This window comes from Ischnura elegans, chromosome X (assembly GCF_921293095.1).
Source record: "Ischnura elegans chromosome X, ioIscEleg1.1, whole genome shotgun sequence".
NCBI classification, from domain to species: domain Eukaryota; kingdom Metazoa; phylum Arthropoda; class Insecta; order Odonata; family Coenagrionidae; genus Ischnura; species Ischnura elegans.
The window spans coordinates 98,726,538-98,742,463 of NC_060259.1; the positions used below are offsets into that span (position 1 = coordinate 98,726,538).

At 38.8% G+C, this 15,926-nt stretch overlaps 1 protein-coding gene across 1 annotated transcript in view; it reads left to right on the forward strand.

Moving 5' to 3' along the window:
• LOC124171027 (cytosolic 10-formyltetrahydrofolate dehydrogenase) overlaps positions 1-15,926 on the forward strand; it is a 50,994-nt gene that overhangs the window by 6,803 nt on the left and 28,265 nt on the right. Inside the window, exons 7-10 of the mRNA XM_046550167.1 lie at positions 1,576-1,800; positions 7,243-7,454; positions 12,490-12,766; positions 14,969-15,084. Of these exons, the coding sequence (XP_046406123.1) occupies positions 1,576-1,800; positions 7,243-7,454; positions 12,490-12,766; positions 14,969-15,084 (830 nt within the window). The remainder of the gene's footprint in view (positions 1-1,575; positions 1,801-7,242; positions 7,455-12,489; positions 12,767-14,968; positions 15,085-15,926) is intronic.

The following is a 15,926-nucleotide window of genomic DNA, read 5'->3' on the forward strand; positions in this document are numbered from 1 at the left end:
ATGAATAATATTTCCTTTTATATACATTAATTTTCATGTGCATTCTGATCTAAAATGGGTGAAGATATATTTAGAAAATTGATTGTTGAACTTCCACACTTTACCATCCCTATTAACCCTTCAGCTACAGAAAACGTTTACATATGTAGGAGTGTACCCCTGGGAAAAATGTACAAGGAAGTCTGACCATTGCTTCTGACCTATTTTCCTTGGCCCTTCTTACCTGTATGGCCTAAATTCCTTCTTCCATTAACATGACAGTTGAAAACCCTCCCTTCATACCCAAACCAGACCCTCCCTTGCTTGTTAGTGGTCACATTCCATTTCCTTTAGGGTTGGGTCTTGTCCTTCCATTATTGTCTCAATACACTTTGTAGACTGGATGCAAGCATAGAAGAGTTTTTCCCCATATGTATATACAGGGTTCCCACTCAACCGCGAAAACCTTAAAACGGTGGATGAGCCGTGAATTTCATCTACCGTGAAAAAACCTGGAAATAGCTGTGAATTTCGTCATGTAATCTTAAAAAATCTCTCAAACTTGATTTTAGAACTGCGATTGAAAGAGCAAAAGAAAAATCGATACGTCGATCATTATTTGAAGTTCAGTCATTCGCAGACACTATTCCACGCATTTATCTCCGTACGTGTATTCTAAGTGCAAATATTGGTCTGTGTGTCATGATGACACACAGACCTTAGTCCTGTGATTGGAAGACCGGTAGCTAAAGTGTTCATTAATCCTGGCGAAAAATTGACTTCCCTGCCACCCTCCATTTCCCACTCACAACCTTTGGCCGGCTCTAAATTTTGGCAAAGATTGGCGACGTCATAAGAGTACTTTCATTGCTGCGTTTGCATTCCCGGCATTTATCGTGTTTGCTAAATTTTTAGTTTAGTTAAAAGTGCGGCTGATAATTGTTACGTGATCAATATTTCTTCCTAAAATGGCTTATCAAAAGACTGTGAATTTGGCAAAATTTAGACTGTGAAAACCTGGAAAAAACCATGAAATTTATAATTTAGTTAGAGTGGGAACCCTGATACATCAATTGATTTCCTTTTTTAATTTAAATTTAATGCAAGCATTGAAGAGTTTTTACCGATGCGGGTAAATATTGACTGGTTTCCTTGGTTTTTGGTGTCAAATCAAACATAAAATCTTCAATTCTCAGTCAAACTTCATGTAATATGTTTTTTGCTGATTTTTATAGATGAAATAATTTCTCCAAATTATCCCATACTAATCTAATCTGTCCCTGGGGATTACTAGGTCTTCTACCTGCTCTGTCCCTCCCGGCAGAAAAGAGACTGTGGAAGCTGTGACAAATTTTTACATACTGATTAGAAGACTTACAATCTAGCTTCCTTGGCTGTAAGGTTTAAAACCTGACTGAATGACTTTCTGTCGTGACCAAATGCAGTCATCACTGAAGGATGGGAAATTTTCATTGCTTGTGAGACATAAATGGCCACTCAATTTAATTGCTGATAAGTGGCGATTTGGGCAAGTTTCTTTGTACATTGTTTAATACTAATCAATCTAATGTTTTACAAATATTCTTATGTTCACAGATTAACTTTGATCAACCAGGTCACATGATACACAACTTCATCAGAGGAATGGATAGTTCACCGGGAGCATGGGGTGTAATTGATGGGCAAGAAGTGAAAATGTTTGGCTCTAGCCTCTGGGATCAACCTGTTCCCGATGGAATGGATTGTGCTATTGAGGGAAGTGAACTGAATGGAGTGATACATAATGGAGGCCTTATAGTCAGAGGGAATGATAATAGACTGGTAAGAATTCCATATTATAAAATTACTTTCAAATTTCTCTTATTTGTTTGCAAATTAGGAGTTTCATAGCTGTACTACTTACAAAGCGGTAACTTTTTACGAAGCTTTTTTCTTTAAGGACTGTCATTCAAATTTACTGATAAAGGAAGTTTAAATCAATAAGTTGAACTCATAAAATTCATATATTTGAAAATAAATGTGTTTATGTCGTTGAAAGTGGTAGTTGTTCTTAAGTCCGATTTTATTCTTGTTAAATATCTTTACACAAGGTGGACTGCATTGTACAAGTAGATTTGAATGGTTGTGTTTTCTCTTATTATTATTGTAAATATTGTGACCTCTCGTCACGGGTCAAGGGGAGAATGGGAGGGATTGGGGTGGACAAGAATAGGGGAAGGGAATTTTTTTTCTTTGGGAGAGAAAGAGGACGGGGTGTGCGGGAAGGGAAAGGAACGTATGAGTGACTTCTTGGTGATCGGTGCACTTGAAAGAACGAGAGCCTTCTACAAATCCTTCGTTTAACACAAATTTAATGAAAACAGCAAATAATCGTAAGTACATAATCATACATCAGATTGCCGCTTCCTTGCGGGCATGGGCGAGAATCGACTGAAAATAACATCAAAAGAAAACTGAGCAAACAAGTGAAACAACTAATTCTCGCCCCATTGATTTCATCAGTTCATCTTGCACCATCTGATCACAAAGTTAAATGACAGTATAATCACAAGAAAAACGTACCCTGCCCTTACAAACTAATACACACACACACTCGCACACTGGGGGGGGGGGGGGGGAACAGGGGGAATCGGAACACAGTAAAGATCGGGGGGGGGGGGGGGGGGGCTCTTCTCCACTGAATGGGGGGGAAACGATTTTGGTGTTCGTAGACGACACTGGTCTGGGATCTTCTTAAATCTTGGGAGGGGGGAAATGTCTTATTTCGTGGTTTGGGGCAAGGGCAGTAGTACTTATCAGATCTGGGTCGCGTCAACGCTGAGGGCTGAGTTTCTGCTTTTCTTTGCGGCTCCTGGTGAGGGCTGTTGCCTTCCACCCTTGCCTCCTCGGTGGGATGAAAAGTCTGGGTGGTGTACCTGGGGTGGGGGCAGTGGGAGGGTCCATAAATGGATGCTCTCTCGAGTCTTACTACCATGGGGGGAGAGGGGGGGATGTCTTCGTTGCGCGACTCGGGAAAGTGGGAATTGAAGGTGGGGGGAGGGGGAATAAATCACGCTCACATCGTTCGCTTGCACACAGGAGCAATCCACGCACACACACATATACAAAAGAAATAAACCTCTGCTTGACCATGAGGTAAAGCTCTCCCTCTCTCAAAGCGTCCATTCAACCCGTAATGTCACCGGCCAAACGACGACGGTTACAATATCAAGTAATTCATGCATTTTAGAAGTGGGTTTAACTGTTCATTTTGATGAACCGTTCAGTAAAAAGAACAGTTCAAAATATCTGTTCATGACAAATAGTTACGGTCATTTAGGTAGAAAATATTGTTTATCGGATGTTTAGAGTCAATGAAAGCCTAGTGTGGTGTTATCATATGGATTGTGCAGCTTGTCATAGTAATTTCAAGCAAAATCTGTCCCAGGCCTTTACTTGGTTATCGGTGTGGAGGACAATATCTGCTGTCCACTTGTAGAATAAGCCAGAATTAATATTTATCAACCCAGCATATGGTGTTATTCGCGTATTTAGCACCAGAAAAGTTTTTAAAATGCTGCTCTTATGAGCAATTCAGACTTCCATACACAGCTAACTGTTCTTTATTAACATTTTTAGTATAAATGTCATTTGTGAATTTCTCTCTTAAGCTCCTCAGTAAGATATCGATATTTTCTCCTCGTTACAGCCTGTGTCAGGTATCTATCCATTCTAATGATGCAATTAACACATTCAGCGCGGAGCACGTCAATTGATGTGGTCGGCTGGTCGGACGGGAGGCCTTTCTCTGCTTTTGTATGTGACTAATATCCACTTCCAAGTCATTGAGTGGCCGGATGAGATTTAAATGACTTCGCCTTTTTGGCATGCTATCATTCAATAATTTATATCTTTCAAAATATACGATCAGTATCGTTGAAAATTTTTGTAAACTTGTGTAATATAATGGGCTACCATATAATAATTTTTCGAGCGATTTGAATAAATATACAAATGGGAAATTGGTTGCTTTGAAGTGGAAGGATGAACGCGATGTTGAATTACTGACTATGAAACATTCAGACCAAATGCAACCCGTAAGTCGAAAGGGTGGGCTAGAATGTATAAATATACCTATATTTGTAATAGAATATAATAAATACATCGGCGGTGTAGATGTAAAAGATCAACTTTTAGAATTGTTCTTGCTGGAAAGAAAAAGGATAATAGTGTGGTACAAGAAAGTATTCAACCACTTAGTTAAAACGGCTGTGCTTAAATGTGTACATTCTATTCCATAAGTCTGGTAATAACAAAGATCACCTAGCATAAAGAATAAGCCCCATGAACAAAATAATAGCGTAGTAGCATGCACAGAACTTAGAACAGCACGAAGGATGGCCCTCGGATATTGATACAGAATATACGCAATTGACGGGGCAGCATTTTGTTCAACAAAACCCGTGAATGGAGACATTTAAGGTTGGATGAAGAAAGAGTGCTGTGTGCACATTAAATGGAAAGGGAAAAGAGACTAGATATACAGTGGAAGCCCCTTATAACGACAGCTGTTGGGAACAGAGAAATCTGTCGCTATAGTGAGTTGTCGTTGTTACCGAATGCAATCACATCGTCACAAAAAAATCACTCATCGGGCGTCACCACGGCTGTTTCTGCTGAGAGGCGAAAATTGCAGCATGATAGCCGTTTTAAATCATTATTTTGAACATTTAATTCACTAATGATCATATTCACATGCAATCTATGATCAAATCATATGTAATTATGGAGGATGCTATAAGCCGAGGCATTAAGAAGTCGATTTTAAAAGTCCCAGCTTCAGACTCACTCGTACTGAACTGTGCATTATGAGCTGTTATTATCCTTATTTCTTGGATGCTCCAAATATACATGTCATAACTACCAGTTATGGCTATGCATCAGACTATTAAATGCTAAAACTTCGGAATCTGTTTAAAAATTCATACCTTCTATCTTTCCGAGTAATAATGAAAATGATGGGTGACTGCTGCAATTGGGTGACGAAAGGAGCGTGATAAAATTTTAGGGTTCCACATGAGCATTGCAATTCTATCTTTTTCAGGTTAACGGCGGAATGAAGGTGGAAGTAATCTTCTTATGCTTCAAGTCTGCCTGTATGAATGGTTTACTATCGTGTTTCAAATCAGCCGACTCAAATGCTATCGGAATCATGAAACCGAACAGCATTACGGCATCTAAAAGCATATTAGTCATATCAATTATCTTCGGTGGAAAGGGTGAAAAACTGTTTCAAATAAATAGAAGGACAAATGATAAATGAAGCCCACTCTTTGTTTGTCTATTAGCAATATTTATGTTTCATAGAGATTCACGCAATCAGACGCAATATCAGCGGATGTAGAGACCTCTAGCGGGAGTAGCGCACACTTTTTGATAGGAATGCTGACTGGAACTGAAAAACGCTCGTAGTGTTAGGCGGCAATAACACAATTTTAACGTTTCTTAGTTCTATTGGTGGGTGGGCTGGGCAATTGTCAATGAATAATAGTACTTTTTTATTCCTTTCACCAATCCTGGCATCAAACGCTCATAACCACTGCGTGAAGATAGCAGCCGTCATCCAAGCATTTTTATTTGCTTCGTAAGTGCAAGGGAGAGTTTTAACTCCCTTAAAACATAGGGGATGGGCGGATTTCCCCACCACGAACGGTTTTAACTTATCCGAACCATCCATATTGGCGCATAAAAGAACAGTTACGCGGTCTTTACTTTTCTTCCCTCCTTTGCAGGGGTCCGTTCGAGTGGCGAGAGTTTTGTCCGGGAGAAGGTTAAAAATATATGCCCGTCTCATCCGCGTTGTAAATATCACAGGGGCTGTAATTGTCCAAATAGTCTTTAAGGACCGGAGCCCAGCCTTCCACAGCATTAACATCAACACTTGATGATTCACCGGATAGTTTGTGAAGGGATATCCCCTTCCTATTTTTAAATTGTGCAAACCATCCATCCGAGCACTTAAAATTGTCTTCACCAAGCCTCTCACACAAATACTCAGCTTTAGCCTTCATCATTGGGCTGATGATAGGAATCCCTGCGGCTCTTTGCTGGCAAAGCCACGAGAAAAGAGCAGTTTCTAGCTGCGGATGCTCTCCGGGCCGCAGGTGTTTTTGGGTGCTTGGACGCCCTTCTTTAAGCACTGCCGAACGAATTTGTTCTTTTTTCTTTAAAATAGTGAACAATGTCGATGTATTAATTCCAAATCGCCTCGCTATTTCACTCTTTGAACACTCTCCACTTTCACAATCTGCAATAATTCTCATTTTGGTCTTTAAATCCAAGGACTTGCGTTTACCAGCCATGGTGCAAGCAGACGGGCGGAATAATTTTTAATCTCACTGCGGAGGCGCGGGAGGGAAATGACAAAAGAGCAATGAAATGTGTACTCGAGAAATTTATTATTGAAAGAATAATAGGAGAATACGGAACATGTGGACATCGACGTTGGCGGAAAAAATGCCGTTTTAAAAGCATTGAATTCCTGAGATGTGGCACGTGGTCAAAAAGTCAACCTGTCGTAATTACGAATGGCGCAAGAGAGGAATCGAGCCATTATCGCTAATAAGAATTTATTTTACATTTAAATCATAGGGTTTAAAATGGTTCCTCGGGTAGCTGTTGCTAATTCGAGCTTGTCGCTATATCCCGTACTCGTTATAAGGGGCTTCCACTGTAGATGCAAAAACTGCCCAGGAACACCTCTGCTTAGAACCCTGTTTTGAGCAGTATCACACACAGGTCAACTACTAAGCCCCAGCTAAGGGGAGCAGGAAAAAATAAACGGTTCTGAAAATTGTATGTACGTATTCATAATTATAAAATTTAAACGATTGTTTATGGAATATATTTGTATGGAAATTTTTTGGATAGCGATAACGATGCAAAAAATATTTTACAAAATCCCTGCACAAAATCTCCAGTGCCTTCAAGTTAAAGAACCCTTGGCGGTTTAAATGCATGAGATTAAAACACTGTATAGGAACGGAATAGCGAGGACACACATGCTTGAGAGGTTAACTATTCCTCAAGGCTTAGGAAATTTATCTGAACTTAAAATAATAAAAGACTTCCCTCATAGTCTGTACACCTTGGTGCCAGTTTGTGTTTTTTATTTAGTAACTCTCATAGAAAGAGTTGATTTTCAAGTTTTCATGATATTTTCTCTGGTAATCATTACAAGGATTACAAGCAATTTGCTGAAATTTTTTTATTGTTTACTTGCAGATCAATGTTCAACGACTTTCCATTGATGGGAAAATGATACCAGCATCACAATTTGGAAAGATGAGTGATGAAAGGGAAGTAATTAATTTAACTGACGAGGAAAAAGGATATGGGATTATTCTGCAACAAATCTGGAAGGGTATCTTGGGAATGGAAATCAAGGATGACACTGACTTCTTCTGCTCAGGTGCTGGTTCAATGGATATTGTAAGGTATGCAGTGTCCAAATAAGCTATCTTATTCAAAAATATAATGCATAATCTATGGAGGAATATGGGTTAAAAGGAATCATTTAAACAATTATTTAAGAACTAATAAAACATGTTTTCTGTCCTGAGGAATTCAAATTTATTCATTCAAATACTCAAATGTACAATTACTCACATGAGATTTTAAGTAGATTACAAGTAAAATTACTATTTAACAATTCTATCGATTACAAGTAAAAACTATCAAAATTGTAATTGATAAGAGTAAATCTACAGTAAGTTGCAACTTTGGATGTAATGTATGTACAGTAAAACCTCTATGTAGCGAACCTCTTTATATCATAAACCTCCATACTTCATACCACACCTACGGTCCCATCGGATTTACATGTAAATTTATAGACAAACCTCTATGTAGTGAACCTCTTTACCTTGTAAAACCTCCATACTTCATACCAAGGATACACACGCGAGACGGCCTAACTACCTCCACAAATGGTACCGAGACAACTAGAGACCATTAATGCAGCCGCGATTATGTATATGGATTGACATTTGCTGCAATAAAATTTTCACCCTTTTTTTCTTATACACCTTTATTATGTTGTAATTTTCACGTTAACCATTAGTTATGGCCATTTTGTTCCATGTGAGAGCATACCTAACAGTAAATAAGAAAAAAGATATCCAACTATCCTAATCATTTTAAGTGACTGTTGAATTGAGAGAGAGGTCACATCGTTTTCTCTCTAATCATGGTAAAAATCATGCGATGGTGCTCACTTTGTGTTATCATTAAATAATACCGTACATGTCTGAATATAGTCCCCCTTTTTTCCAAAAATGCCCAAGGTAAAAGTAAAGAGGGGGACTATATTCAAACGCATTTTTTTAACTTTTCCCGAAACTGAAGCCTCAAAATTAGGGGGGGGGGACTATATTAAGAGGGGTGCTATATTCCGAGAAATACGGTAAATATATGTTCACTATTGCACGCATGTTTATTTAAACGCATAAATTTAATGGTTTAAAAGACAGTAGTGCCTTTCATTTCCAAAGGATATGAAAAATGGTGCATATCACTAAAACCTCTCATATGTGAACCTCCATATACCGTATAAGCTTGTGTAAGAGGCGCACCCCTATTTTGAGGAAGGAAACTATAAAGAAAAAAAATTTTACGGTATTTTTTTTATCCTATCGTACGGTGTTGCAGACGTATGCCTGGAATTTCGACAGTTGTCGAAATTTCCTCTTTCAGTACTATTTGAAAGAGGAAATTTTTATAACTGCGGCGGTAATAGCGGCATAAGAGGGAGTAGAAAGAGTTCCGATCCTCTCTTCGCATACGTCATCGCTCTACGTTGCTTGTCCTACTCACGAACAATTTTGTTTAAAAGCTCTCGCAGGAGTATTGCAATAGAATTGCAGCCGTGGAAAATTTTAAGGCAAAACACGACAGGCACATAGCATGAACCTTCCCAAGAGATAGGACAACAATCGGGGCAATCTCAGCGCCTTAGGATAATAACCACGTCGTAGATACAAGGCCCCTTGCACACACACCGTTTTTGGACGGCCGGTAAAATATCGGCCGTCCACATTCCAATAGTGAACAATGGGAGAGCATTGGAGCTTGCACACGTACCGAACACGCGCTGGCACAGGCTAAATGCCGGTTAGCTGCCGGCCATTGTCACTGTGGATCGCCGTCGCCGGCTCAAAAACATAGCAACTTATCGTTTGACCGGTAAAAATCCGGCGTGTGTGCAAGCATCGCTTCGCCGGTAAAATATCGGCCGATATTTTACCGGCCGTCCAAATTCGGTGTGTGTGCAAGGGGCCGTTTTTTTCCTTTCCGGGACTCCATAGGAAAATAGGAAATTATCAAGTTACAGGGGATCAATGGAAACGCGTTTCATCCCTACCCCATCTCACCAACTGACCTTTTTTGGTCTACCAGGTTCAATTCTCCGAGTTTCTGGAGGTCAAATGCTAGGTGAGTCACCTTCTGAGCTCGAAAATATATCTCGATATCTTTCAGCAATTGTATGACACGCACGAGGTTAAAAAAAAGTAATTAGACCTAACGCGACGTATATCTGACAGCATTTAAGTTTTTTGAGCTCTAATTGAGTGACACATAGATTTATAGCTAAAACAAGGCTACTTATATTCAACTTAGTCCTAACAGCACAATTTCGGAAGAAACAAGCGTAGCATAAGCGCATTCAAACAAGACGAGACGGACTGGAAACTTCAGGCAATGCAAACTGCGTATATAACACTGCTGTGCCTTCGCCTCTTCACTTTAAAGGCAACGACGTCACATGCAAGATCGGACGTGTTCTGCCCTTGCTCCTTCGCTCATAGCCTCGTAGCTTGAAATATGGAGCGCGCTCCTTCCCCTCGACCTCTCCTTCAGCGCTAGTCCAACAATGAACACACTCGTTCGAATTTTTTAAACCGCAGGTTTTGACACCAATATAATTTTCAGTTGCAAAAATCCTCATATTAACGTCTGAAGATAATTTTTGAAAAATCAGGTGCTCAGCGTAATGGAAATTGCTCGGCAAGACAGATGTTGACGAATCAGGTATGTCCTTCAAAACCACGCGTATCCCTACGTTTGATAAGCGATTACTATATGCAGTATAAATGCCGCGGGATGCCCACTCGTGGCAGTAAATTTAGCGCGCGCTCCGGAGCGAATCACCACGCGCGATCTTTTCAATGTTCACCTCTGGGATACCGACGATGCTTACAAGAAATTCAAACAGGAGCATTTTAAAAATACGTCACTAAGGGAGAAACTCCCCTATCTGCCGCTTGATTTTGACCCAGGGTTTCAGATGACTTACTCACGCTGTAAACCAAGGCCCCTCAGTTCCCCTTGGACTTGCGACCGGGTAGGGGAAGGGGGGAAGATAAGAAGTTTGTGTAAGAGGCGCACCCCCATTTTCGGCTGCAATGTTTGGGAAAAAAGGTGCGCCTCTTACACGCGCTTATACGGTATCAAATTGCCTAAATTTGGTCCCCTCCACTACGATGTAAAGAGGTATTACTGTATTTCTTTTATTAATTTCCTATGCTATAAACTTTTCATGTGTTGCTTGAACCAAAATTTTTGTTATCCTCAAATAAAGAAAATATTTTTCTATCCGCCCAACTAAATGTGGAATGCTTCTCATCTTGCTTCAAAGATGGACCGTTTGGTCAAGGGAGGAGGTTTACGTGGACTTTTTATCTTTGAAATCATGCTCGAGTCTTTTGGTGTGGGTGAAATGAGTGAGAATCGCTCCTTATGCACAATACAGACAAGTCAAATAGACTCTCTGTAGTCTTGGAATGCATAAGCAATACTCAAAGGTGGATTTAAAAATGGTGTAGAGATGGCTTCAAATTTTGTTTAGAGTGACTTTTGAAATACAATCCACATGACATGTTCCTTTCATTTTGCTTGCACTGTTGCTATAGTCCTCAGGATAAGGAAATATGTCAAATACCAGTTCATAATGCTAAATTGTGCATCATGTAAAAAATTGGAATTTGAATCTTTCAAAAAATTTAATCATTGCTAAAGAATCATCATCACTGGTCGACATTCCCAAGATTGGTTAGACGCAGCTCTCCACTCGTTTCTCCTATCAGCTAATCTTTTCACACCTACGTATTTCTTCTCTTTCATATCCTTCTTTACCTGTTCCATAAATTTATTTTGAGGTCTTCCTTTTCCGTTCTTGCCATCTACTTGTCCCTTGACGATTGTCTTCATCATGCCTGAAGATGTGGTGTATAAGGTTGTTCCATTGCCATTTTAAGGTTTTCATGAGGCTTCTCTTCTCTCCTACTCTTCTTAGGACTTTCTCATTGCCAAATTGGTTGCTCCATTTGATCCTCATCATTCATTTGTAGCACCACATTTTGAAGGCCTCTATCCTTGCTTTTTCCGCTGCTGTCATTGTCCATTCCTCACTTCCGAATAGGACGGATCGGAAAAATCGATTTTTTTCAAATCCATCTGGCCCAATGAAAAAAAGTTGTGGGACTGATCAAAAATAAGGCCTGAAAAATTTTAGACCTCTAGGTGAACCCCTGACCCTCGCTCAAATGCAATTTAAGGGGGGGTCAAAATACGAAGAATATAATATTTTATGGTCATTCCCTATAGATTTTGCGATTTTCTGTTGCCCTAGGGCAAAAATTTCATGCATTTTGACGTATCTCCCACTGTTTAGCCACAAAATCCCTAATTTGAGACCACGGCCGCGAAGAAAATATTCCAACGCCCATGCAGTGTCGTGGATACAAGAGCGACTGGCCGATCCCTTCCCCTCCCTGCTCGCTTCTTCCCCTCCCACGCCTCGAATAGAGCAAAATTCATCCCGCGTGTGCTGCTAGAAGGGCGTTCATCTTTGATAATATAAATCGGATGATGGTAGAATGTAAAAAAGGATACGTAGTGAGACGACTTGTACCTTATTTGGCACCTCGTCGGCGTTAAGCAAATGGATTATACCAACATTTAGAGAAGTGATGAAATATTTTTAGATCCGAGAACGCAGGTAAGGCACCTATAGTCTGCGAAGAGGCCTCTCAAGTGGGTATGAAGGTGTGGGAACTACGGTGACTCGCTTCTATTCCGGTATTGTCTGACAGCTGTGGCTAAATGGATCCTTGTCAGTGTCTTTGACGCATGTGTAGTCAGGCTTATGGTCTTAAAATCTTCACTGTTTTCTCCGCTCTTTTCCTCTTAGGAATTGGAATTACATGTTAAGGATTGCAAGAGAAAGAGAATAATGTGATTCACATAAGTCCTGGAATGAAAAATTTCCTTTCATTCTAAGGCTATACTGTCAAATATATTATTCAGTTTTATGGATTCCCTGCTGTAGTAAAACTGTGCTCTTAAATTGGCAGTAATCTAGCTAACCATGATGTGGTATACTGATGCCATGTTTTAGGATGACTATGATTTACTTAGATCCCCATCTGTTTGTGTATTATTGACTCTTGACTATTATTATTCTCTCTCCAGACTCATTGAAGAAATAAAGGATAAACTGAATATAACATTAAAAAATGAGGATGTCTTTATGGCTTCAAAATTTGAAGACTTTTTGCAAGTCGTTGTTTTGAAGTCAAGAGGAGAACATTCAAAAAAAGCTATAACGTATGACACATTCAAAATGTTTGTCAACAATATGAATATCAGTTTCCCCACTCAACTGTTCATTAATGGAGAATTTGTTAACTCATCATCATCTAAAACATTGAAATCCATCAATCCCAGTGATGAAAGTTTGATATGTCAGGTATGTTCCATTTATATCATTACTTTTATAGAAAGGAGATTCCTTTCAAACAAAAGATAAGTTAACTTATCAGCATTAACTTATCTGGTGCAAATGTCTTAGGGAGGAAAAATCATTTATTTTGATTTCGGGTGTGTGTATGAATCGGTTGAGTGTGACTTCAGCTCCTAATGATCCCAAATATGAAGATTTGGGGTTCTTTAATGTGTAAATGATCATTTGGTTTTTAGTGTCAGATTCACCATTTGATACGTTTACAAATCTTTAAGTTTCAACCTCGATTCCTGAGCGAAAAAGTTATGATACCTACATAATTTGTAGTGAAGGTAAACAAGAAATGAAATATTCTTAATCCTTACCACAAATTAATGCCATGCCATAGGCTCTGAAGTAGCCAGTTGGGAGGGGGCTGGGATAGAAGGTACATGGGATTAGATTATGCATTATCATCTAAGCTGCAATTTGTGGTACTTAGTTTTAATGCATATGCATCAGCTAAGACCAATATTGGTCATCAGATAAGGCAAATATAAGTCATCAGAGAAGACTGATAATGGTCCTATGTGATACTTTTTGGAAATCATAAAAGTTTCTGGATGTTTGTCCAGGTGGTATTGATGTTCTGTTGAACTATGGGAATTTCCTTTACATAAATGAGGAGCCCACAGCTGGGAGAACTGGGAGAGACTGGGACAGTGGTCCCAAAACCAGGTGTCTGGGTCTTACTCTCCTGTATTTAATTGGGTCCATTAGATGACATCTATGCTAAAGTTGCATAGTTATAGATTTATTTGGTTGTGGGAACACTTGAAAATCAAGTTGAATTTTCAAGTTCAATTGGGTAGTAGGCTCCTGACATGAGTGCTTCGATTACTGTTATGAATGTTGTGTCAAATAGTTTTGGTGACAGAGCTATTGAGGCAAAAATCTGCACTCGGGAAATGCAATCATCAAACTCATGCAAGCAGGGAGATCTGGGCTTACACTGCTCCAAGTGTTTTGACACTGATTGGCTTCCTTTACCCTCAAATTATCACAATTTCAACCAAGACTGTATTTAAATTTGTGTCAAGTATGCGTTGGTTTTTCAGGGAGTCGGATCTAAATGAACAAAAATGGTGGAAAATGTGCGGTGACAAAACAGCTGCCAAGTGAAAGTTTTGTTTAAATACATTTAAGGTCTTTAGTGGCTCTAAAACAAGTTAGCACTGTCATTTGCAGAGTTAACACATGCTGAATTATTGGCAGTTACTTGAAAAAGAAGCTAATGAGAAAAGTGTCATAGAGCCATTGAAAGTATCAAATCTAACATGATTCATTAAAACTCTTAATTTAAATTATTATGTTAGCAAATAATTTTCTCCATTATTTGACGAATTGGATCTGTTTGGAGGGGCTGCATATGTTTCTGTTAAACATATTTATTTCTCTTTACATATGTATTTGAAAATGTTTTAGTCTTGGGCATGATGGCTCAGTGGGACAAAAAATGATCGATATTGATTTATGAAATTTGAATTGAGGGTGTTGTTGTTTCTTTGACAATGCAACCTCAATGCTCAGTAATGCTCAAATGTGCAAAGAGTTGAATCCTTTTAAAAATAGGAAGGGATAGGAACACCTAGAACACCAGGGGCATATATGAGGGGGCAATTCCCCCTGCTCACTAATATAAGTATACACTCACCGGGATATTGTTTCTGATGCCAATAATTAAATTCTTATATTGATGATGCCATTAAAAAAGTTCCATATTATTTTCTGGGTTCGAGTCCCAGTCAGGCCGCATTTTCACCCTCTGGTTTCTGGCATTTTTCTATCTACCACAGCACCGTTGTCCTCGTCCTTTTTCCATTATACCTATGTTCCTATCCTTATATTTCCTTACCTCTGAATTTATTTGTATATTTTCCATAATATTATTTTCTTTTGGCTCACTTCAGAGTTTGCCTCTAGACTTCACATGAATTTAAGGTTGGTGGAACCTTCCCCCAAAATTTGATGCCCCACAGATGAATTGGCCTATGGCAGTTTTTGCTCATCCAAGAAAAGCCAATACATTGGCCAATTTAATTAAATGGCGCAATGATAAGGTAGTCTGTAGGATGATTCAATTTTTTCATTCAAGTGCCTTAGTTGCAGACAAAGTGCATGATGCACTTTGTTAAGTATCCTTCAACTAATTTGTTGTCATGATTCTAGGTTCAGAGTGCTTCAGTAGATGATGTAGATAAGGCTGTTTATGCTGCTAAGTATGCTTTTGAAGAAGGCTCATGGTCCCAAATCAGTCCAAGGGAGAGGAGTTTAATGATGTTTAAGTAAGTAAATAAAAATTTCTTGACTAAATAATATTTGGTGTAGAAATGTTTTCCATTTTAAGCCACGATCCCCAGCATTGGTGCTGAAAAAGGATGATTTCATTAGGGCTCAACTCTGGCCCATTGAGTAAGGTAATATTTTGATGCTAGAAATTTTTTTATGGATTTTGTCATGTTCAATTCTGAAAATCTTAATTAATTGCCAATTTCAAGGCTTCATAAGACTTCAAGTGATAAAATTAATAAAAATAGGTAAGCAATTAATCTAAACTGTGCAGCATGTGTCTTTATGCTCTGTCTTTGGACATGATTAATCTGCCCTCTTTCAAAGGTGATGTTATTTTGTTCCTACCTCGTAGATTACTATTATGGCCTACCGTATATATTCATTATAAGCTTTTACTAACCTTTACAAATATGCATACATAATTAATATTCCCTAAATTCATGCTGACATAATTTTTTATTGCATGTATACATATTTTCATTACACATAGTTGATGTATCCATTTGGTGAAAATAATTCTAATAGGCTGCATTGTGAAGAAAATGAAAATTCATCCTGGCGCAATTGTAAATTCTGATCAATTTATCCAATATGTATGTATTTGCATATTTCACACTGTCACCAAAGGCTGGTGTGCAAGGAGAATGTCAGTGATGGAGTGGTGGCCCTCATGGGTGTTTGAGGAGCCTGAGAATCTTGCAAATTATTTAAGTTAAGCATTGCATTTGCATGGAAGCTTGAGAATGTTAGTAATGTTTCTGAAAAAGCCAGGAAAAGGAATTTAACCTATATTTCTGAGCAGTTAGTTGAAGATTTTGAAGGCTTGGAAGTCATA